The 26,168-nt window shown below is 33.2% G+C and overlaps 1 protein-coding gene across 3 annotated transcripts in view; it reads left to right on the plus strand.

Moving 5' to 3' along the window:
• The window catches only part of KIFAP3 (kinesin associated protein 3), a 157,374-nt gene that overhangs the window by 124,315 nt on the left and 6,891 nt on the right, over positions 1-26,168 (plus strand). For all 3 annotated transcript variants that reach the window (XM_060133468.1, XM_060133476.1, XM_060133485.1), the window contains one exon: positions 2,823-2,922. In XM_060133468.1, the coding sequence (XP_059989451.1) occupies positions 2,823-2,922 (100 nt within the window). The remainder of the gene's footprint in view (positions 1-2,822; positions 2,923-26,168) is intronic.

Below are 26,168 nucleotides of genomic sequence, written 5' to 3' on the forward strand. Positions count from 1 at the left end.
AGTAAGGTTAGAGTAGGAGCTTAAGAAGGACACTCCTAGGTTTATCTGAATACGTGATTACAACCAAAAATACATGATTCCTTTTCAGTATTTCTATAAAAATTAATTTTGGTTACAGAATGCTGAGAAACAGTTAATTCCAAAGAAGTTGAAGTACTTGAGTTGATGATTTAAGATATAATTTAACTTCTATACTTCATTATAGTGAAGAATGATTGCTCATATTACAGAGTTACCTAAATTTTGTCAAGTCATTAAAGGGCAGTGTAGAAGCTGTAGTTTACCGAATGAATTGCAGGGCCTTAGGATTATTAAAAATTAAGTTCAGAAATATAAGTTTACTCTTTATTCACATAATATCAGGCTTATTGTATTACTAAACTTACTGTATTCTAGGTTTATAAAATTTCTTAAACTAGTTGTATTCTGGGTTTATAAAATTTCTGGCTGAATCTTTAAATTCAAATTTTTTTTAGTTTCATCTCTATTTGATGAGATCCCCGTTTGTAGTTCCCTGTATTCCATTTATCCTTCTTACTCATTTTTCCCTTTGAAGACAATGAGAGCTTTGAATCAAAATGAAGATGTTGAGAATTTGACAACAGTTTTTCATTTAAGTTCTTCCTCATCTGATTCACTTCACTAGATCGTGTTTCATGTAATATTAACTTTTAATGTATAATTCAGGTATTTTTATTTGGTTGTATTTATATGAGTGTTATATTTCTGAGTGTTAGAATCTTTTATGCTGCTGGCATGCTGAATATCTTTGTATTCATTTTCAAAGTGTGGTATACATTTTATTTTGGCATTACTTAGCTTTGTTCCTCTAAAACTGGCAGATTTCTTAACTCCTGATCCTAAATTATTTGGTTTTAATTTAACAGAGAAACTTGTTGATTTTTGTGGTCTTCACCTTGTTAATTTTAGCCAAACTTTCACAGTCTTAGATCCGTAGAAAATTAATTTTTTTAGCCGCTTAACTCTCAATCTATGGTGTCTTGGCATTCCCATAATTTCATTTTTTGTAACTTTTTTTGTGTTTAGCTGGACTTTTGGTTTATAGAATTTTTAACTTTTAGAGGACACAGAAACTGGACTAAATATTACATACTTTTTAGCTACCTCTTAAGTATTTTAAATTTACTAAAGTAATAAGGTAAATACCAGAGGTATTATTAACAATTCAACAATTAAATAATAATGCAAGTCTTTAGTATATGGTATGTAACAAATGGATATATGTAACAAATGAGTAGTACAGGAGTCTTATGGAAATACCAATTATTTTTACCTATTCATTTCCCAACTCTATTAATTTTTACCATCTATTCGATTTTTAATACCCTTACTCCTAAACAGATTTTATCATTTAATTCCCAGCTGTCTATCAATACTCAAATCAGTTACACCTCTGCCTCCCTCCCTTCCCAAGTAGGATTTTCTAACCTTTACAGAACACAGTAATCCTTCTGTAGCTTTTTCAGCCTCCAGCGTTCATTTAGTAGGTATATCCCTTCCTGTTGTGTATCATTTATTAATGAAATGTATTATTTAATTGCATCTTAAGTGTCTATTTGTATTTCACTTAACCTGAAATTCCTGAAAACAGAAATTATGTATTCTAAGTTTCTCCACAGGACCTAGCAAAGTATTATTGCATGTGGTAGGTGTAAAATGATTGTCTGGTGACTGAATAATTTGCTTACTGTGTGCCAAATTTATAAACTATGTTGTGGATACCGCCTAGCCAACAAGTGACCTAGAGGTCACTTACCAACCCAGAGTACTTTCAGAAAAGGAAACTTTAAAAGGCTTCAGAGCTTTTCAAATAGTAATTACAAAAGCCATATACTAAAATATATTTGTTCTATGCATAAAACAGCCCTGAGGCCATCACTTAGATCTTTTTTCCTCAGATTCTTCTTATTCTTAACTTACTCATAATTCTATCAAAAATAGGTCATCTGGATTCTTAGATTGGAGCGAATGAGAAAGTAGTATCACTCTAAAATCAGCGAGAAGTAATAATAAAGACTTAGATTTAGGAAAAGGAGCACTTTATAAGCAAAGAAAAAGTACTCAAAAAGCATAGTAGTGTAGCCACATAGCATAGGTAGTCAAATATATCTAATAACCTAGGGCGTTACTACATAATAATTGATGTTTATAATGAAGATTGAGTTATCAAGAAGTTTTAAAATTATATTCAGTATACTTTTTAAAAACACAGGAAATATAAAATGTATTTTCAAGGATTTCTAACCCAAGTTTGTGTGTTTGTTTTAAGGTTTGACACTTAAAGTGTCAAGCATTGCTTATATAAAAATTCACTTATTTGAAATGTATAATTCCCTAATCATACTACGCAGATGAAGCTGTCTGGGTATAAAATGTCGGACATACTAGAGTGTTGGTCTTTACCGAAACCATGCTATTTAATGTCTCTTCTATTTCCTTACTCATTCTGTTTCTTAGCCTGGAAGGTTTATTGTCCCTCCCTATCCTACCTCATCCCTTAACTTTTGTTGTCTTCTCCACAAGACTGGAAGCCCCTTGAAGGCAGAGATTTTCTTATTCATCTCTCTAATAAAATAGTACTACCACATAGTAGATGCTCAATAAATGTCCAATCATTGTAAAAGAACACTTAAGTATGTATGGTCTTCTGTTCATACTCCCAGAGAGAACTGAATATCATGCTAACATTTTTCTTCCGGATTAAATATACAGGTTATTTTCTATTGTGTTACTTGATAGAACAGTTTCCTTTTTATTCCCTGCAAAGATGTTTCACTAGTTACTATTTTCTTTCATCCTAGATGGATTAGTTGCCTCTGAAGGAGCCATGAGTCCAGATTTCTTCAATGATTATCACCTTCAAAATGGAGATGTAGCTGGGCAGCATTCATTTCCTGGCAGGTAAACAGTCTTCCAAGAAAAATCTAATATATGCTGTTCCCCTTGTTTTTGAAAAGCTAAAATTTTCTTCATTTCCCATTTTTCTTTTTCCATTAAAGAGTAAAAAAAAAAAAGAATCCTGAATATTTTCAAGAACATACTCATTTGATTTTAAATTAACTTATGAAGTCACATTTTGTATGTAAAAAAATGAAGATCACAGTTCTAAAAACAAATGTGTGTGTGTGTGTGTATATATATATATATATATATATATATATATATGGGGGGGGTGTGTGTGTGTGTGTATGTATATATGCTTCCTCACTTTGGAAAATACAGGCTGTCTATTGAAATAGACAGTACTTTTGCCAAATTAATGACCCAGATTGTTTCATAAGTGTTTTCCAAAGCCAATAAAATATAAAATAAGAACACAATACATGTATTTTTTTTAAACTTTGTTCTTTTTTTTTAACATCTTTATTGGAGTATACTTGCTTTACAGTGGTGTGTTAGTTTCTGCTTTATAACAAAGTGAATCAGCTATACATACACATATATCCCCATATCTCCTCCCTCTTGCGTCACCCTCCCTATCCCACCCCTCTAGGTGGTCACAAAGCACCGAGCTGATCTCCCTGTGCTATGCAGCTGCTTCCCACTAGCTAATTAGTCTACATTTGGTAGTGTACATATGTCCATGCCACTCTCTCAGTTCGTCCCAGCTTACCCTTCCCCCTCCCCGTGTCCTCAAGTCCATTCTGTAGTAGGCCTGCATCTTTATTCCTGTCCTGCCCCTAGGTTCTTGAGAACCTTTTTTTTTTCTTCTTTTTTTAGATTCCATATATATGTCTTAGCATACAGTATTTGTTTTTCTCTTTCTGATTTACTTCACTCTGTATGACAGACTCTAGGTCCATCCACCTCACTGCAAATAACTCAATTTCATTTCCTTTTATGGCTGAGTAATATTCCATTGTATATATGTGCCACATCTTCTTTATGCATGCATCTGTCAATGGACACTTAGGTTACTTCCATGTCCTGGCTATTGTAAATAGTGCTGCAATGAACTTTGTGGTACATGACTCTTTTTGAATTATGGTTTTCTCAGGGTATATGCCCAGTAGTGGGATTGCTGGGTCATATGGTAGTTCTATTTGTAGTTTTCTAAGGAACCTCCATACTGTTCTCCATAGTGGCTGTATCAATTTACATTCCCATCAACAGTGCAAGAGGGTTCCCTTTTCTCTACACCCTCTTCAGCATTTATTGTTACAATACATGTATTTTAACAATTATTCAGACATCACCGTTTTAAAAAGTTGATGCTTAGGGCTTCCCTGGTGGCGCAGTGGTTGAGAGTCCACCTGCCGATGCAGGGGACACGGGTTCGTGCCCCGGTCCGGGAAGATCCCACATGCCGCGGAGCGGCTGGGCCCGTGAGCCATGGCCGCTGAGCACGTGAGCAATGGCCGCTGAGCCTGCGGCCATGAGCTGATGCTCCGCAACGGGAGAGGCCACAACAGTGAGAGGCCCACGTACCGCAAAAAAAAAGAAAAAAGTTGATGCTTTGATTAAATTAAAGACTTTTCCTCCCTGCATGGCATTCAGATAAAATATTTAAGGAAAAAAACCTAACATGCCAGCATTGTTGTACAGTTATAGTAAAGTTTCCTTCAACAGGTATCCTGCTTCATTACTGGTCTCATAGATTTTTTAAGTCTTGCCAGAAAGTGTAAATAATAGTTTTCCCTTCATATCATTGCTAGAGGTGTAATATTTTAATTTAGGATGACTATTGAAATTTCACATTAAAATGGTCCAATGAATAGATGTAGTCTTTTTGCCCTTAAGACTAGTTTTTTCTTTAGATTATTGATTTAATTTTCTCTTCTAAAATTATAATTTTATTAACATAAATATTTATGTTTGGAGGATGTGTTTAAGAATACAGTTGTGACCAATGTGTTACAACTCTTGAATCATCGCTTGTAGTAAGCCATTTCAATTCAATAGTAATAATTATTGCAACCATTATCAATTATGTATAATTTATTTTGCAAATATTTATTATGTTTATTTTAACCTACTTAGCAAGATTATTATAATGTCTATTTTCATAGACATTTTAAAAATGAAAAAATCAAGGCTCTAATAATTTAAGTAACCAACTCACACATGTAGGATGATAGAGAAAAAAATTTGAACTTAGGTCTATATGTCTTATGATCTTTACAGTATAACACGGTGCCTAATTTTGAAGGAAACATAGCATATTATAGTGACTTTTAAGTGTTTTTTTGTTTTGTTTTGCCACAACCCATATTAAGAAATACCTTCTATATTGCAACCCAGTGCATGCATACGTATTTATATATATACACATATATATATGTGTTATATATATATATATAAAACAAAAAATTCTTAAAACAGTAATTACTCTTACTATCTGTAATGCACAATGATATATTCTGTTTTAGTCTATTCAATTTTATTTTTAAAATTCAGATTGCAGCCCACTATATTGATTTCACAACCCACTGTTGGTCGTGACAAAATTTAAAAGCATAGTGGAAAAATACAGGGGTATTTTATGAAATGCAATAACCTTGTATGTAGTTCAGTAGTCTTTAGTGAACTTAAATAATAACACTTTAGAAATAGTTTCATTGGTGTACTGGATTGTCATGATGAGAAACGACTTGCCTTAGGAAAAAAAATTAAACATGGTTAAATACCAGAAGCATATGGCTTTTGATTACTTCTGATGTCTCTGTCTGTGTTAGCTATAATTATTTAAATAGAGATTCTCTTTAATTATTATAACTATTATACTCCATCATGTGACAATTCACTGTACAAATGTTTTCTGAAACATAATTAGAAAGGGAAGAAGTTATTTCGTTATATAATCCTAATGTTTATATTGAAAATTTTTGCTGATAGCATTTAAAAGATTAATTTTTCTGCCATTTATGTTTCACTATGAACAAAACATTGTTTTGTGTGATACTAACCATGCGTTACTTATTTGAGAAAGACATGATTTTTTTCTATAGTTATGTGATTTTAAAGAACCTGAACATTTTCATTAAAATTGAATATCCAAAGGAATGAACTTGAGCTCAACTCAGCAAAATCTTTCATTTCTGGTTTTCAAAAATGGTCATTTTATAAAACAATAAAGATGTTTAGAGAGATGGCTATACTCAAAGATTAAGTTATGTACTGTGTCCAAAGATTTCAGGATTTTATTCCTCAGTTCTGTTAACAAGTTGTTTTTTAAAAGACTGGGAAAGTTCTCTTACCTTTGTGCCTTTAGTTCCTTTTCAAGAATAAAAATATATAAGTAGCTTTTTTCACATCATAAAAAACACATCACAGCTATGTTGGTTTAAAGGATTAGTTAATAAAACTTCATGTAGACTATATATTTTTTCAAATCAAGAGTGATATACTTATTTATTATAATCATTTTGAATTGAGAATTGTTTGCCCTTTCAAAAGAACTTCCCTTGAGAAAGCTAAGTCTTTCATCTCTTGTCTTTTGTAATTTTTCAGGCCTTAAATCATGTAACTGTATCATTTTCTCTTTGTATTTCCAGAAGAAATAATTTACTATGAATTTCCTCAGTTTTTTCTGAGTAACAGATCAAATAAAAAGGGCCTCTAAATTTTATCAGCAGATATACAGAGAAAGCTTACAGTATAACCAAAAATTCATAGTTGTTCTTTGCTACATTTTTTATTGACCTTCTCTAGAATTATTTACTCTTTCTTTTATGAATCATTTTTGTTGTTAGGATTGTCTTCTAATAGGATTTCTTTGTTCTTTGATAGCAACAAACCATGGACCTTAACTCTGGCTTATTTTTTTTAATTCTACAAAGATTTAAGTATTTTAAATTGTTCCATAATTATTCACATATTTTGGCATGATAATTTTGATGCATAATGTCCCAGATGTGAAATTTTAAACTAATGGCTACCTTTAGGCTTGATATCCAATAGGTAAATTTAAAACCTATTAGACTAAATAACATGACTTAAAATGATGCTTTTGAAATATTTCATTTTAATTGATTTTAAGCAAATGGGAATATTTTTGAAAAATGTAGACAGAAGGTGTTGAACTCTTATTCTTCATCTTTACTGTGAATATAAGAATAAGCAGACTTACTGAACAACATGAAGAATTTGGGTTAATTATGAAAGAATAATGCCTTGATTGAATTTTGAATATTGAAAAAACTGATTTTAAAAACAGGAAATGTTATCTATTTTGAGGTGGTTTTTTTTAACATCTTTATTGGAGCATAATTGCTTTACAATGGTGTGTTAGTTTCTGCTTTATAACAAAGTTAATCAGTTATACGTATACATATATCCGCATATCTCTTCCCTCTTGCGTCTCCCTCCCTTCCACCCTCCCTATCCCACCCCTCTATGTGGTCACAAAGCACCGAGCTGATCTCCCTGTGCTATGCGGCTGCTTCCCACTAGCTATCTATTTTACATTTGGTAGTGTATATACATCCATGCCACTCTCTCACTTTGTCACAGCTTACCCTTTCCCTTCCCCATATCCTCAAGTCCATTCTCTAGTAGGTCTGTGTCTTTATTCCCATCTTACCCCTAGGTTCTTCACGACCGTTTTTTTTTTCCCTTAGATTCCATATATATGTGTTAGCATACGGTATTTGTTCTCTTTCTGACTTCACTCTGTATGACAGACTCTAGGTCCATCCACCTCACTACAAATAACTCAATTTTGTTTCCTTTTATAGCTGAGTAATATTCCATTGTATATATGTGCCACATCTTCTCTATCCAATCATCTGTTGATGGACACTTAGGTTGCTTCCATATCCTGGCTACTGTAAATACAGCTGCAATGAACATACTGGTACATGACTCTTTTTGAATTATGGTTTGCTCAGGGTATATACCCAGTAGTGGGATTGCTGGGTCGTATGGTAGTTTTTTTTTCTTTAAATCAGGAAAATTGTCCAGATGACTTAGAAATTCTTTCCCTGTTCTTCATCATATGTCTTTGATTAACAAGCAGTGTCAAGTTAATTGGAATAGTAATAATATTTTAAAAATGTATAAAATGTGAATTTTTATAATTACCATTGTTTCTAATGATTTGAGAACATGAAACAGCATACCAGTGCCAAGTGGCATGCTATTCAACCAGTAATCGTGACTTTTCAGTCTTTGTGGATTTTTAACATGTCAGTTTCAGTGGGTTCAGATAAAGTAGATGATCCCAAGTTTCTGCAAGGTAAAGAACAAATTTGTAATTTGTGTAAGAGTTTTTTTTTTTAATTGTTCACAGAAAAATTCTTCAATTTCTTCCTAAAATAACCATGTTTAGTAATGGGACAAGTCTGTTAAAATGGGGTAACTGAGTCAAATTTAGAGTATTGTTTAAACAGTTCAAATTGTATATTTCTTAAAATCCAAGTCGGGGGGGTCCTTCTTAATCTGAACGTCTGCATTTTTGTAATATAGCAGGGCAGTTTAATTGGAAACAGTGAAAACTGTTAAACTCATCCATCCTATTCTACAAGGGAGACTGGATGTTTGATAAAATACATACTGGCAGTTGGACAGCGAATCCTGGGTTTTAGACATGTGTCACTATCAGTTTGAACCTCTTGGCACCAGAATTTCCCAACATTTTGAGGTAATGCAAAGTGTATTAGGGCTCCAAGGCATTAGCTATAGAGTTGACATTGCCAGAGGGTCAGATGTAAATCTTCCCCTCCCAAAACCTGAACTGGCGTTAGAAAGTAAAGTGGAACTTGCTATTGAAGCTAATTAAAAATAATAGGAGTAAGACTAGCCTTTTTTCCCCTTATATACAATGTATCCGTACCATATTTTTGGACAGTTTTTTTTTATTATAACTCTTACTTTTCAAGACTAACAAGAACCTCATGTTGAGTATTTTTAAACTGCTTCCAGCTTTTACAAATCAGTTTTTGTTGCAGTAAAAATGGTCCATTTTTCTTTTATAAGAATCCAATTTTCATAAACTGGAAAAAAATTTCAGAGACTGCTTAGGTTTCCTTGGGGCTTTGAAAAATATTTTTCAGAGGGCCTGAAGATCTTCTCTGTGGTTGGCACAGTGATGTCATCTACTGACCATTTCTCTAGAGTCAGAGATGAACTAGATGTGTGCATTATTGAGCCATCTGAATCTTACACTTTAATTTTCTGTGTATATGCCTGCCTCTTTTTTTTCTTTCTTAGAGTACTTGGTGATTAACTTTTCTGTTCATTATATGTATTATATATTTCACATATACACCTTTTATTCTGTTCTCTCTAATATATTTTCTTTGAAACATTAAATCACAGTTGAAACATTAGTTGCACTTTTTAAAATTTTACTGACCAAAACTAACACATTATTTTCTTAATATATGAGAAATAATCTTTTATCCAAAATTTTAAATGTGTAATTTTTCCTAAGACAGGGACTCTACCTGTAAAAATTAGACTTATTTCTTTGCTATAGGCCACCTTCATTAAACTCAGGCATTTAGTTAACTCAGTTATTTCACTTGAGAAAAGCAACCTTAAAATTAAATATTGCCTGTCTAAAAGGCATTGTGTAGTATTTACTGACCTTTTTTATTATTCCTAGAACTATATATTAGGGTATTATTTCAAAGCAGTTATTCAAAAGATAAATCAAATTATTGTCTATATTACAACCCTTAATTTGGCAATCGAGAAATTCTCATATATTGAGATAAAATTAAATATGCCTATAAAATCCCTTATTTGATAAGTCCTATATCAATTTTAATTGATAAACCAAACTCTTCCATTTGTTCTAATAGTTTAAGTTTTAGTGAACTTCATTACTGTGGCAGTAATGTTGAAATTATGTGGAAGGATCAAAAGAAAGTGAAAAGAACCTCGTAGAAACATTTCCCTTTGATAGATATTGGAGACCAACCATTTGTTCAGCAGCATTGTAAGAACTAAATGAATTATAAAATACTTATTAAATCTTTTAAAGATAATCATCAAAAAAAACACTGCTTTATTTAGTGTGTAGCTTTTTTGTTCCTAATTTCTTTATAACTTTTTCTCAGAGGAGAACATGCTTCATGAAGTCTTTAAAAAAAACTCCTGACTTTAGTTAGTAATTTTTCCAGACATGATGAATATAAAATAAAGCAGCCAGATTCCGTTTTCACCTATCAGTTGCCAAAGATTTTCTAATGCTAATACCCACACATGGGAGCAAAGAGGCACTCTGACACACTTCTTGTGGGACTTAAATGGACAAAACCTTTGTGAAATATATTTGGTAACAGAGAACAGAAGCCTAAAATTGTATACTTCCTTAATTCTGTAACTTCATTTCTAAGAATTTATCCTCATGAAATAATCAGAGATAAAGACTGGATAAATGATTGTGTGATTTCTATCAAGAAAATAGATACATTGAGTATCGTGAGATACACTTACCTAATTGGGGAATAAATGTTATTTTTAGTACCTACTTTTGTGCCACATGATTTTGTCCACGTATTAGATTAGTGTTCTGATTTAAGTAAATATGAAAGTCAAAATAGGTAAAAATAGATATTTAGCAATAGATATTTACTTTATATAAAATTCATCTTTTTAAAGAATTGACCCCAGAGACCTTTTAATTTGCTTTTTTCTTATTGAGAAAAATTTTGAATAAAACCATTATTCACCTATGATGTTTTGACAGCATAAAATTGAGTACACCACTGCTACATCTGTAATTCTAGTAATGAAAGCTGACAGTATGTTTGAAATATTTGGTCATTCCATTTATATTTTTTGCATGTATTAAAACATTATTATTAACAGTGCATAATATTTAAAAAAAAAACCTTGCTGAATGCTTTGTTCAGGCACTGTTATACATTTTATTTACTCTTTGTTCTTCATGTGCACATTTGCGAAGTTCCCTAATGCTTGTTCTTAGCTGTATCTAAGTTGGGATATTTGCAAGAGTTGCTTCTCACTTTAAATGGAATTTTGTTAAATCATGATTAAAACATATACAGCAGAACCTCTATAGAAACCATGGTGTTGGGTAACAAGACAATATCCTGTTTACTTTTAAAAGTTACTCTGTTTCAGGGTATATGATTTGATCTAAAAATATCCAGATCTGTGCAAATGTTTATTATAATTGTATTTAGTTGTCCAAATGACATTGTTTTTAGTATGTATAAACATGTATTTCACAGTCATAATTGCTACAGCTAGGTATAACCAATAGAAATAATCTTAAGTTCTTCCCACCTTCATTAGTATTAACCAATCAAAAATGCATGGTATAAATTTCTTGAAATGAATAAAACCATTCATAAGAAATAATACTATATGACAGGTAAAATCCCATCTAAGGTAATGAAGTGGTTAAATCTGTGGGATGGTGAAAACAGGAGAACAAGAGTGGCAATAGCTGTGTGACACAGTTCTGATGAGAAAATCAAACCAATGCAAATAAATGGTTTTTTATACTATGAGACTTGCTGTAACACAATCCTTACATTAAATCACATTACATTTTTTTTCTCTCTAAATACTCTCATAACAATTCTGCTAGTTTTCTTTTCTTTTTTTTTCAGAAGATGGAATGTCTTAGGAGACTTCTAAAAGTTTTAAAGAATAAAATGTTTAAATGTTTTTTGGCCTAAATCTTAGTATACCAGGACTAATAGCTCGCATGTAGCTAACACATATCATCATATGTCTCATTTGACCATCAACCGTGTGTGAGGTATATAGGGCAAAGAGTAGTATTGGCCCTATTTTAACAAATGTAGAAATTAAGACTCAGAGATTTTTAAGGGAGTAGCCCCAAACCAGTTAGGTAATAAATAGTGACGCCTTTAAGCTTGGTAAGAGCCAGCATTCTTAGTATTACACCATTACTGCCTCCAGAAGGCAAGCAGATATATTAGTCTTAATAGTGAACTGTGCTTTAGAAAGTTTTAGAGTAAGTGTTATCAAACTTCAGAGTAAGATATGTAGGTTTTTTTGTGTGATACAATATATTGTTTACTTATTTTGCTGTAATACGCTGTATATGGCTTACTGCAAATTGGTATTTAGATTGCTTGGAGAACAAGTTGCTAAAAATTTATTAACACATTAAGTAACTAATTAGTTCACTACCATTAAATTCTTTTAAGTAGTTCATTAAGTTCACTACAGATTAATCCAGTTGTATAAAAAATGAGGATGAGTGAGATAATCTCAGTCTAGAAGGGTTTATGTCTCATGCAAATCATTTATTTAGCTAATTAATCAATGTTTATATACATGATGCTATTATTTTATGCCTATAAATGAATCTTCATATATTAGTCTTAGTTGACTTATTTGTTTAGACTTTTTAATAGAGAAAACTTCTTTCTAGCCATAAAAGGGCAAGGAAATTCGGTTCCACTGCTTGGACACTAATGATTTGCATTTCCCAAGGAAAATTGAATTAGGTTTTATTAGTAAATTGGGCCTATAACTTTTAAGACCAGATTCTATTAGATTATCACACATCAGCATTAGCAAATTGTAAACTTTACTGAAATATAGAAATACAAGCCAAAAACCAAGGCTAAGAATCCTGTAAACCTGGGAAGATGTTTTATCCTAGAGAAATTATGCTGACTTGAAAAAGTATTTTAAGCGATTTACTTTCCTTTGGAAATTTAGAAACAAGAGAAGAAGTTGGTGACAGGCTGCTCTCATCAAATTCATGTTAATTTTCAATCTGGTGATCTGAGCTAAGTTTTTGGAGGTATGCATGTTAGCTATTTGTAAAATCCAAAGATGTTCCCAAAGGAAACCAAATTTATTGTCACTTTATTAGGACTTCCATTTAGGAGAAGAAATTCAGCATAATTGAGTTTATAAATGAAAAAAGTAATCTGAATATGACTAGATCCTGTAAAAATGTTAACACATCAGTTATGGTATAGCTTTGTACTAGAAGAAATGAATGGGAGTTAGTCCATTCATGACTAGGAAGTTCATTATATCACCACCATTTAAGAGTGATTATCCAATGTTAAAGTTCATACATTTTTATACATATTAATAGCATTTTTGTTGGCTGTACAGATATATAAAAATTAGTTATAAATTTAAAAAGAAAGTAGAAAGTCCTTAAGCAAAGGTGACTGCTTTTATGACATATTTGACCCATGAAATGCTCTTATTTTCAAAAAAATTATGGGTTTTTTTTTTAAAGGGAATAGGATGTGGATTACCATTACAATATTATTTGTTTATTTATTTATTTATCTATGGCTGTATCAGGTCTTAGTTGTGGAACGCAGGATCTTTCGTTGCAGGATCTTTTGTTGTGACATCTTTTGTTGCGGTGCACGGGCTTTTCTCTAGTTGTGGCATGCAGGCTCCAGAGCGCATGGGGCTCTGTAGTTGTGACATGTGGCACTGTAGTTGTGGAGTGCAGGCTCAGTAGTTGTGGTGCGTGGGCTTAGTTGCCCCGCGGCATGTGGGATCTTAGTTCCCGACCAGGGATGAACCTGAGTCCCCTGCATTGGAAGACATTCTTAACCACTGGACCACCAGGGAAGTCCCAGATTACCATTACAAAGTCTTGCTTATTCGTAGTCTAATGAGAAATTCAAAATTATAAGCAATTTGGTTGATAAGCACCACCACCCCCTCCAAAAAAATAAAAGAGAGAGGAAAACAGAGCACGTCATCTTTTATTTCCCTTAAGTCTGGATTCAATGATACTGAGCTTACTTCTAAACTCAGGGACGGGGTTGATTGATTCTAGCCCATCTGTGTTTTGATTGATGTAACAATGTGATTTAAGTATTTATGAATAATTGTTTAAAAGTCCCTATATTAGAAATATTAAACATATATTAGAAATGTTAAACATGTTTTTTCTTAAATATTCTTAAAAAACAGACGAAACCCAAAGCCTATGGGTTTTTAAATGTAATATTAATTTATTCCCGTTTCTCCATATTGCCCATAGTCCTACCAGATGTGCTATTACAAATAGCTCACCCCTCAGATATTAGCCATATGGGCTCTGTAAACTGATTTGCACTTATTTTGAATAGGAATTGTACAGATTACAAATGAATTATTAAGGTAAATGTATATTGCCAAATAAATCTAAGAGCAAAATATTAAACTGTAGTAAATGAGAAAGGAATGTGCAAATGAAGACCTGCCTGTTTTAATAAGTTTAGTGGTTACCTCCTCAGTTTCAACCAAAAGAAAAGAGTTTTTTCTTTTTTTTGTTGTTGTGTTTAAAAAAAAAAAAGTCTTTAAAACTGCTTACAGAAGTATCTAAGACAAAAACAAGGAAATATAATGTTCTAAACTCAGCCAGTCCAAACCATTTGAGCTGCTATGACAGCTCATAAAACTGAGAGTAGTTTTTAACTGGGCTCTGTTTTACATTGCCAAAGTGAATTTTCCTTGCAGGAAGTAGCCAGAGGGTTTATTTAGTTTCCAATCCAAGGCTTTGATCTTTCTGTACTGTCACATCTCGGGTTACATAGCCCTTTTTCACTGCAGTAAATCTGCAACCGTTAATGAGAATAAAATTTCCTCCTCCTTGCTGATCACTTGCTGTTAAATGCCAAAGCACAGCCAACTGCATATTTGCAGATTTCAGCTACAATGTATGAAAACAGGGCAATCAGTTTAAACTTGTTGTCTTTGTAATTCATTTTATTGGGCTTTCTTCCTTTTTAAGTGACCTATTTTATCAAGTAAGTGGTTGCAAGGCCAAGCCTGGGAGAAAGATTTAGAATGCTAATAAGCTGAGAGGAGAAAGGTGTGCACGTGTTGGGGAGGCAGGGTACGGGAGTGGTTGCACATGCACGTGCACTGCCATTAATGTTCAAATTGGGTCTGCTTTCCTGCTCTTGAAAGACCCGACCTCTCTTTCCACTCAAATAAAGTAAGCTGGTTTGTTGTTTCTTTGATTATGTTGTATGTTCAGTTTCAACATAAATTTGTACTTAATGAGTTTATTTAATAAGTCAGAACATTACTTTTCACTTTCAACTTCAGAGAAGATTTCATAGTATTTAAAGGAACTTAAAGGATTTCAAAAAACTTGATCTCTATGTTGTAAGAGCTATTCTTAAAGTAAAAAGAACATCATTATAAGTATCCACTGAACCATCTTACCAAATGGGTCCTTACAAATATTGGAAATATTATAAATATCTGTTGAATAAATCAATGGAAATTCAAAATCACATTTAAGCAAGCTGAATTTTATACATTATTAAATATATGCATCTTCAGACTGAAATACAGTAAAATCATTTTTTACTGCAATGAAACCTCTCAGTTGAAGCATTAACTATTTGATTCAGTTAATATACGTTGTTAAATTTATTTTTCACTTATACCTTTTATCTTTACTACCATCTTATTTTGTGGTTGGCAACTAAACTTATCTCTGTCAAGAAATTCACTTTTAGAATGCCATTTTAGACGATAGCCATTGATAAATATATTTTATTAATATATGTTGATATAGATCATATTAATATACATAAATATGAAATATGCTAAAATACATGAAAGAAAGAAAAAAGCTTCTATTTTCTCACCATTGAAGCCAGTTACTACTATCTTATAGCTGTCTGTTTTCACAAAATAAGTTATTTCTATTTTCATAAAAATCAAAATGTTGGGATAAATCGACAGTGCATAATACCCATTCATTGATTTAGACAACTATCATAGAAACAATAACAAAATATATTGAAACACAGAATAAGATTTCTAACTTGGGGGCAGTAAAGTCAGATCTGATAAAACAGAGGACCCATTTTGGGGAAAGTGTCAGTTTTTAGTTACCCCAATAAGAAAGGAGGGTAAGAAAAGAATGGCTTGAAATTTTTAGGAGAGGGGGAGGTACAGCACTACCCTAGGCCTTTTCAGAAGGTATTTAGTATAATGTAGAAATGCTGAACTTTAAAATTATAGCTTGTACTTTTTTTTTTTTTTTTTTTTTTTTTTTTTTTTTTTTTTTTTGCAGTACGCTGGCCTCTCACTGCTGTGGCCTCTCCTGCAGCGGAGCACAGGCTCCGGACGCGCAGGCCCAGCAGCCATGGCTCACGGGCCCAGCCGCTCCACGGCATGCAGGATCCTCCCGGACTGGGGCACGAACCCGTGTCCCCTGCATCGGCAGGCGGACTCCCAACCACTGTGCCACCAGGGAGGCCCAATAGCTTGTACTCCTAGCATTATTGTGTTTTCAAATAAGCCTATCTATGTGTACTTAAATTGTAACATGAAAGTTTGCATGTGGGCAAAAAATGGTAGAAACTAAAGCAGTTTTAGATACTGTATCTGAGGGTGGTGGGGACTGTTCGAAGTTTGCTTCTTTGTTTTTCTAATACTTTAAATCTGCATCAGACAGTCCACAATCCATCCAAAATTCTGGACATGAAAGTCCACAGAAAATTTCTGCACAAAATAAACATATTTTTTTAAGTTTTTGTTGTTATTTAAAAAGAAAAAGAAAAATCTTAAGTAAGTGAAACTGCTCCAAAGAGTTTGTTTCTGTAACATGAACCGTCCAGTCCAGTTTTAAATGAAATTACTGGAAAGGAATAGAAACAATGCAGGCTTCAATGCCGTACAGACTCAATCTTTATTCTAATTGTATAATTTGAAATATTATTCTCTAAAATGGTTTCAAATCTGTCTATAATCTGAGATATGCTGATTAATAGTAATGCTGGCATTTATTGAAATATATTTACTGAGTGCCAGGCAGTATGCTAATTGCTATCATTACATCCCTTATCTAATTTGATCTTCATAACAGCTCAGGGAAGGAGACATTAAGAAAACCCAAGCTTATTGAGTTAAGCAACTTGCCCAAGTTATCTCCCCACCTCTTAGTGTTCTACTCTTATTTTTACCCCACCTCACTCTCTTCCCTCTGTTACAGGCAAGGAAGTGCCCTTTTTTTCAAAGTCCAGTTGGTTCATTTTGCTCGGAACCCCATTCCTTCTTACCTTCCTAAGGACTTCTTTCATGTCACCACTCTTTTCCCTTCTACTAGATCGTTCCTGTCAGAATATAAACACAATGTGGAATCTCCAACGTTAAACTCTCTTTGCCCCAAAATCACATTCCAGCTACTACCCATTTCTCATTTCTCTTCATACAGTGCATCTCAAAAGACTCCCATTCACTCTTCTATTTCTCCAGTTTTGTCACAATCGCTAGTAATCTTCATATTGCCAAATCCATGGACCTTTCTCATCTTTAACTCTCAGCAGTGTTGGACACAGATATCCAGGCCCTGCTTTTTGAAACTCCCTTCTTTCAGCTCTCAAGATACCCTGTTTTTTTAATTTTCCTCCTAAGATCTTCTCCATTCCTTCCCAGTGTTGTTCTCTGCTGGATATTCCTCCTCCTTTTCACCTTTAAATGCTGGTTACTTCAGGACTTCAACCCTGTTCTCTATCCATATCCTTTTGGGGAGCCCTCTTTTCTAATTTCACCCACTACCTAGAGGATTTCATCCAGATCCCATGGCATTAAATACTATCTGAAGGCTTGTATTTTTATCGGATGCCTCTCCTCTGAGCACCAGCTTTATTCCTCTCACTATTTAACATACCCAATTGAATGTTTAATAAAATCATCAGACTTAACTTTTGATTTCCTACATGCAAATAGGTGCCTCCTCTAATCTTCCATCTCAGTAAGTGTCACCACCATCCAGTAGTTCAAGCCATAAACTTTGGAGTCTTCCCTGGTTCCTCCCTTTTCTTCACCATTACCACTCTCCCCAGTGCAAACCATCTGCAAGTCCTGTTGTTTTCATTTCTAGACTGTCTGAAATTTGGGCTTTTCTTTCCATTTCCACCGTTAGTACTCTAGTCCAAGCCACCATCATCTGTCACCTGAACCATTCAAAATAGCCTCCAAATTAATTTCCCTGCTTCTGCATTTACCTTCCCTTGCAATCCATTTTCCCCCATAGTAACCATTGTGATCTTTTTAAAGTGTAAATCAGATCATTTCAAATGTATAATGTGTAGTATTTATTAACTATATAATCAAGATGTATATATAGGGCTTCTCTGGTGGCGCAGTGGTTGAGAGTCCACCTGCCAACGCAGGGGACACGGGTTCGTGCCCCGGTCTGGGAAGATTCCACATGCCGCGGAGCGGCTAGGCCCTTCAAAAGGCAGTTTTTTATGTTATGTAGGTTACTAAAAAATTACCTATATAGCATAGGCTCCTACCAACAATTTTATAATACAAGCACATAATACTATATATACATTTTTTTTTTTTTTTTTTTTTTTTGCGGTACGCGGGCCTCTCACAGTTGTGGCCTCTCCCGTTGCGGAGCACAAGCTCCGGACGCGCAGGCTCAGCGGCCATGGCTCACAGGCCTAGCTGCTCTGCGGCATGTGGGATCTTCCCTGACCGGGGCATGAACCCGTGTCCCCTGCATCGGCAGGCGGACTCTCAACCACTGCGCCTCCAGGGAAGCCCAAAATATAATTTTTTGAGATGACTTAAAGTATCCTATTTATTATTCTTTATATCACTTTTTAAAAACATCTTTAAAGGTAATAGTATTATCGTGCTTAGAAAAATAATTAAGGAATTAATACTAAGTACAGTGTCAGTTTTTATACATCAGTGGTCTTCAACATGTTCCTGCTAACTTTCGTGTTATTCTCACACCTTGATTAAATAAGGGTGTGTGTATGTGTGTCCCAATGAAATAAACATCTTAAACATTTTTGATTTGTCCTTAATCTTTAGAGGACACAAATTAATCATTAGAGAAGAATGCCGTAATGTCTTAAATAGACACTTATTTTTAAGAGCATGCTATTTTGAGTGTTGAATTTGTTAACTTCTGTTACAAAAGATTCTACCTTTAACATTTTCTTACAGAAGAAAAAATCAGATAATCTAAAGACAATAGTATTTGTCAATTATATCTCAAAGCCAGAAAAAAAATAAAAATAATTTTAAAAGACACTGTGATGAATTTTCTTAGATTAAAAAGTAAACAGATTTATAGATTCATATTTTTGCATTTTAACCTAAACAGTGCAATATTTGACAAAGAATCACATTATTATTAAAATACAACCTCCTGAGTTATATAGGCTGTTTAATAAGACACTTTTTTGTTTTTGACACTGATCTTTAATGGTCTGGTAATTCACTAGAATTTAGTTACTTCATTATAACAGTAAGCACTTTGGAGGGATTAGTTCAGACAGTAGCTTTTCATAGCTTTGTAATAGAATGTCTCTTTAGAAACACATCAATGCCCTACAAAACATAATTTGAATAATAGTGAGATTTGAAGAGACATTGTATCAAAGAGTTTGATTTAAATGTTGGGTTCTGATGCATCCCATCTCATGAGCAAAGGTTTACGTAGGTAGGTAGGTAGGTAGATAGGCAGATAGATATTCCCAAGGAAATAAGTTACAAAACATTTTAGTCCTTGAATGTTTTTTAATGCTGATGTCATAGCTGTTGATGAATTCTCAAAACTTTTAATTGAAAGGGTTTTAGATTTGTTAAAATCATTAGGTTTTCTCATTTTTTTAAAAAAGGCAGTAAACCTCCATTGAGGGTTATGGAAATGGAAAGGAAGTCTGGAGTTAAGGGGATTAATTATGACCTATAATCCTGTGGATTTTACCTGTAGGGATTTTAGGCCAATGTGCAGTCTTTCAGCAGTAGCCCAAATCACTTGGTAATCTTGTAAGTACTCAGCGCCTCTGCCAACTAAATATAACTCAGACCTACTTCAGAGAGGCAAATGCGGCATTCTGTAATAGAATCTATTTTCAAATGTGGCCTTGTTTCTGTATTTGAGAAGAAGGGTTAGTATTTTTCTAAACTTTATACTTTTATCATTAAAGTTAATTATTGGTGAGTGTAAAATCTATGTATGGCTATGTTGCTTTTTACATAAAAGCTACACATTTCAGACTAGAGAGGCACGATCAACAAATGGTTTCTTGTGCCTGTAATCAAAGTTAAACATTTTAAGTAATTAGTCTTTTGAATAGACTTATAGAGAGGAGCATAATTAATGATTTTCTGAATATCATCTCTTTTGTGGACATAAGTCAGCATTCTATCTCAAATAATATACCATACTTTAATATATTTTTAAGCCTATTTTCTTTGTTTAGCTTTATCTTAAGTTGATACATCCCACTTTTTCAGAAATTCTTTCCATTTCAGGTTTTTCCAGCCAAAAACAAAGCACCTTCATATTGGCCTGTCAGAAATTAAAAGGCAAAACAATCTTGAAAAGGAATCCGGATTCCTTTTTCAGTGGCTAATTTAGCGCCCCTCAAATGTGAAAGGATGGGAGGAGGCCCCTATGAACATAGTTAGGCAAGTAAATTTTTAAATTGCAACTGTAACTTAAATTGATACAAGAAACCCCACAAAGCTATATTTACATGGGTACTTAAACTTCATGTGGAGATCTCTTTTGAGGTGGCAAATAAGCAGGAATTCTTAAAAGTCTCAAAAAGTTTTTTAAAAAGGTTTCTGGGTTTTAAGGACTTTATAAATATTGGGCTATTATAGCTCAGCTCATTCTCTGTATATACTAAGGGGAAAACAGAAACTATGTCAATATCCTACAGTTGAATTTTGCCTTTTTCTTCTAAAATCTGAGGGAGAGAAGTACTATTTGCCATCAGCAAGTGTGCACCCTAGTCATTTTAAATCAATTTGTAATCTTTCCTTGTCCTGCATACTTGAAGTAATTAATATGGATATACCTATGTGCTAGTTGGAAATACTGCTTAAAACCCTACACTGCCTTTAATTTTAAAAATGTATAGTGCATTCCCGTCTCCCTGAAGAATTCTCCTCATGGTTACCCAGCTCTGCTTATGTGTCCTGTATTGTCAGATTGGCACCACCCCAAGACAGTGAACATCACAGAATGAAGATACCCCACCCTAAACACTTCTGTGACCCTGTGCCCTTTTCAAAGAAAAGCCAACACTACAGCATTAAACCTAAGTGCAGGAATGTATGCAGTGTGGGAAGTGATGATTTGTGTGAAATAACTAAAAACCTTACCCTTGATTTACTACTTTCAAAATAAAGTCCCTGAATATAAAATAAGATGAAAAAGCATGTAAAGAGACTTTCCCAGTATTATTCATCCCTAAAGGTGTTGTATCGTTTGCATCTATCTTGACATAGAATCTGAAGGGTTTTGATAGAATAATTTTATTTATACAAGCAGTCCAGTCTCACTATGGTAAAGGAAGATATGATTGGCCATGGCATTATTTTAGTGCAACAACAGTTAGTTGCCTATGTGTAGGCATAAATCTCTATGAATTATGTAAGAGCCCTGTAAAGGCAAACAGAAAGCATGTGTAAGAAGCATGCCAAGTATGATAGAGTATCTCTTAACAGTCTAGATTATATGGCAGGAGCCAGCATTTCTTAAGTATTTTCTAGGGAAGCCTCTATCATTTTCATATGTCATAACAATAACACCAAGTACATACTACAAGAGTCTTTGTACTGTTCTTGTAAAAGACCTGGAAATATAATAATCTCAAGGCAGAGAGATGTTAAAAGGGATAGCCATTATTCTTACTTTACCAAAAAAAAAAAAAAAGAAATCATGACAAAGAAAGTTACAGATTTAGACAGAGACGAGTTATATCAGTAGAGACATAAATTATATCCAGATATTCTGGTTTTGAGGTCATTGCACCCCACTAACTTTAATAAAATGCAGGAGTTGTTGATAAGTTCATACTTAAGTTAGTGTAGCTGAATTTGTAAACATAATTACTAGTCCTTAAATTAAGGGAGAAAAATGCCCTTGTACATCAGTGATAAAGAAAAAAAAAGTATGTTTCCTTATGTTGCTTTAAAAATAATAATTTTAAAATATGGTAATAGGGCGAAGTCAGAAAAGTAATTGTTAGAATTATATACACGGAATTGAAGTCTACACGGAATTTGCTTGGTGTCAATGCAGTGTGTGCAAAAGGTGCTTAGCCCCATTCTATGAAGAAACTGTTAGAAATACCTTGTTTCATCATCAGAAGACTGCAATCTGGTTGATCAGGATGACTTCAATCAGTTTGTGTCTTGGCAATCTAAAATTAGCCTTAGACCTAAGTAGAAAATGAATTTACCTTTTTTTGTACAGACCTATAATATAATAAATACATTATCAAGGGCCAAGAGAGTTTATGAAATTTAAGAGTAGAGATTTACTTTAGTAACTGTTCTTCTAGTGCTAAATGCATTGCTGGTGTATTATGTAGTATATGGAGATCCTAAGTGCTCTAGAGGATACTAAATAACTATTAAATATTTATCTGACCTGTATTGATTACTGAAATTACTGAAGGCTGAAAGTATCTATATAACACTGCCCAACATAGATGTTTTAATTATGCTAAGTGAAATAAGTCAGTCACAGAAAGCAAATACTATATGATATCACATATGTGGAATCTAAAAAATACAGCAAATTAGTGAATAAAACAAAAAAGCAGACTCACAGATATAGACAACAAACTAGTGGTTACCAGTGAGGAGAGGGAAAGGGGAGTGACAAGATGGGGTAAAGGGGGGAAAAAGTGGTTTTATTGGATTATATGAAATCATGTGTGTAAAACTTGAAAATTGTAAAGCGCTATAGAATTTAAAGAATCATTCAATTTAAATTTTTTATTAAAAGAATAAAGTCTCATAATAATACAAGGAAATGCCTGTTGTATATTTGATATTATAAACTTATTTTAGAATCGAACTTTCAAACTTTGATGCTTAGCTACTTAAAAACATGCACTTTTAATTTGTTTAAATATAGTTTCTATTATCCATACTTGTGCCCTCAATTTTAGAAAAATATTACTTAGTCTGATTTAGCTACATAAAAGGTCCTTATCAATCACCACTTGATTTTTATCAGCCAAAGGTAATTTGCAGGCTATTTAGCCTAAAAATTATTGAGACAAATAAATGAATAAGTAGACTAGGGCATAAATTGGAAACTTTACATTAAGCTTATAAGATTAAGCTTAATAAGCTTAATAAGCTTGATAAGATTTTTGAGATTTTTTTTACAACTAACATTTATATACCTCTTATGAAATGTAGTAAAAGAAAAAGTTTCAAAGCGATATAAAAATATTCCAAACCGTATTATTTAAGGACGTCGGACAAGGTTTTAACAGAAGCTTAACATTAATTTTTAATTTACAAGAGACTGATATGTCAGTAGGGGTAGCATGCATGTTAGATAGTGGTATTACCTCTTTGATTATATCCATATGTCAGATTTCTGTCTGCTTTATAAAGAATGATGGGGAGTTGATATAGCCAATTATGTATAGTACTTGTGATAATTTTAGGTTCTATTCCATCTCTTGAACTTGTTCATTTTGATAGTGCATTATCATTCTAAGATTCTGGTTGGTGTTTAAATTTCAGTAACTGAAGGTCATTATTCATATTTTAACTGGACTAAAAAGTTTTTAATGCTAGCATTAACTTTTGAATTATGCTCGAGCTCTTAGACTTTACAGCATGTTTAGTTTCTTTTCATTTCTTATTAGTATTTTTCAGTATTTAATAGTCTCCTGCTCCCACCTCCAGCAAGAACTCTCCTCTCTGTTCAACATCAGAAACATTTTCCTCTTTGGCATGTGCTTTTAGTTCCCCAAGCAGTATAAGCAAATTGGAAAGTTCAGCTGTCATTCTTGGAAGGTCATAGATCACACTAGCAGCCTGAGTAATCCAAGAGGTTTTAAGTATCATAGCATTTAGTTTAAAGTGAAATTTGCTCTGACAGAGCTGGCAGACCAATAGGAAAAAGAAATATTTGTGCTTGGAGAAGTGCATATGTAGAGACCAAGAGTCTAACTGATGGCTGGAAGTGATTTCAGTCTAAAAAAACAAATCATTAAGAGAGTGCATAGGGGTAAAATACACAGTTCATATTTTAAAGAGTCTCAAAATGAACCAGCAACTAAGGTTAGCATTACATAGTAATTAGCTGTGGTGTTCAGACTTTAACTCACTCAGTACCAGACAGTATGGTTAAACTATCACTGTGAAAACATCGCTACTTAAACTCTCTACTTTAAACCTACAGCAGTAATTTTTGTACCTTAAAAAACCAAAGTATTATGACAGGTTATATAAATGTTGAACCAGTAACAGACAAACAATTATTTAAAAGAGGTGCTAATGACTAAGTTTATTGACCTAGGGGTTAGTTAAGCAGCTCAGCAAGTTCCCTTAACATTTGGTGGTGTGAACTGAGGCATTCCTTGATATTATAGAACTGCTAATTTCAAGAAGTCCTTGTACTTAATTGAAGAAATGCAAGCTAAAGATGACAAGATGGTATACTTTCATTAAAAGATTGCTATAAAAATTTTGAGACCATTATAAGTTTCAGTAAATATTCACTTCAGCATCATCACATCTGATGGCTTCTATTAGGCACCTATTAGAGTATTTTTTCTGTTAATTGCTACAAATAAGGAAAAAAAATCTTCTAAGGGCTCCAGTTATTTCTTTCAAGTCATTGTTCTGTTCAAGAAAGCCAATTTTGAGTCACAGGAATACAAGGTTTATAAATTCTTTCCTTAGATGTGCAAAGCAGATTAATAAGAGTAGAATAGAAGGGACTCCAGCAAGATGGTAGACTGACCTGACTTGGAAGGGCCCCCTCCTGTATAGATATAGAAAGGGTGGACAAAATATAACCCCAAGTGACACACAAACACAAAAGAACCACCACAAGAATATTGAACTAGGTATAGGTTATATGGTATAGGAAGATAGAGCTGAATTCCCTATATAGAGCCTGGAACTTCAAAGGGATGCCTTTTTCTCATCAGTTGAAAAGAGGACTAGATGATTTTAATTCACCAGCCCAGAGAAGTGGCTAAAACTTGTCTTCTGCCCTAAGACCCTAGAAGAGGAGGATAGTCACCCATGAGGAACAGGAATCATACGCTTGCTTCATGAACACGCATGGGGTCAGAATTTATACTATACATTTAATTCAGGAAACCCCAAGTCAAGAAATTATCATTAAAATGGCTTCAGGACAGTGAAATTCCAGGACCTTGATATATTATAAACAAATACAGAACCTCTCTGTAGAAGTATCTCGAAGCTCAAGGGCCAGCAGACAGGCAAAAAAGAAAAAAATGACTAAGCTTGTGAAGAAAGGGACCGTCATGAAGAAGAATTGTCAGAGGCAACAGTAAAAGAGTAAGGATGCCCAAGAACTGGAGTTAATAGAAGAATCTCAGTGAGACTATAAATTAAAAAAAAATAATAAAAAGGGATAGAAGACTTAATCCAAAGATGATATAATATGAAAAAGTACCAACTGTAACATCTCCACATAAAAAAATATAATCATTAAAATAGGCTCTGGAGATGGGTTAAATAACAGATTAAGATGTATAATAAGTGTAAATTGAATGGTATTAGAAGAGCATCAGTGAAATGGAATTTCTTTCCATTTGGAATAAATCAGTGACTATTTTACACATGCTTCCTCCATCATTAGTACAAATTAGTTTTTATCTGAAGCATCTCAGTATAGTAACTAAATTGAAAGGATTTGTCCCCAAGATGGTATTTTCCCCTTAGAACTGACAGATGTCTTTTTCAAAAAAATTTTTTTAATAAGTTCCAGATGAGTACATTAAATACAACCTCCCACTACTCCTATCATTTATAATTTTGAAGAAAATATTACTTAGTTTGTTTTCACTAAAAATGATTCTTTAAAATTGATAACCATGCATATAAAAGATTAAGAGTAAAAGAAAACTAAATGGAAAATGACAGCTAAACTTAATACATATTGGTGAAACTCATTAAAAGACTGCTTCACTCTGCTCATTTTCTCTATAATACAAAGGCTCAAGTCAAAAGCAATCAGTAACACTTTTGAGCAACCTAAAATATATATTATTACATTTAAATTTATAGAAACAAGATGCTATTGACAGGTTCAATGAAAATTTTAGAAGTTTTCCTATAATAGTAGTACTTTAACATGCAAGTTCATTACATTTTTCAGTGTCCAAGACAATCAGCATCTTCTCTCATTTTTATACGCCTCCACATTCACAAAGCTTTTTTGCATATGAATGATAGTGATTCCTATTTAACTCTAAATTGTTTCACATATATAA

The sequence above is a fragment of the Lagenorhynchus albirostris genome, chromosome 2, assembly GCF_949774975.1.
Source record: "Lagenorhynchus albirostris chromosome 2, mLagAlb1.1, whole genome shotgun sequence".
In the NCBI taxonomy this organism is placed as follows: Eukaryota; Metazoa; Chordata; class Mammalia; order Artiodactyla; family Delphinidae; genus Lagenorhynchus; species Lagenorhynchus albirostris.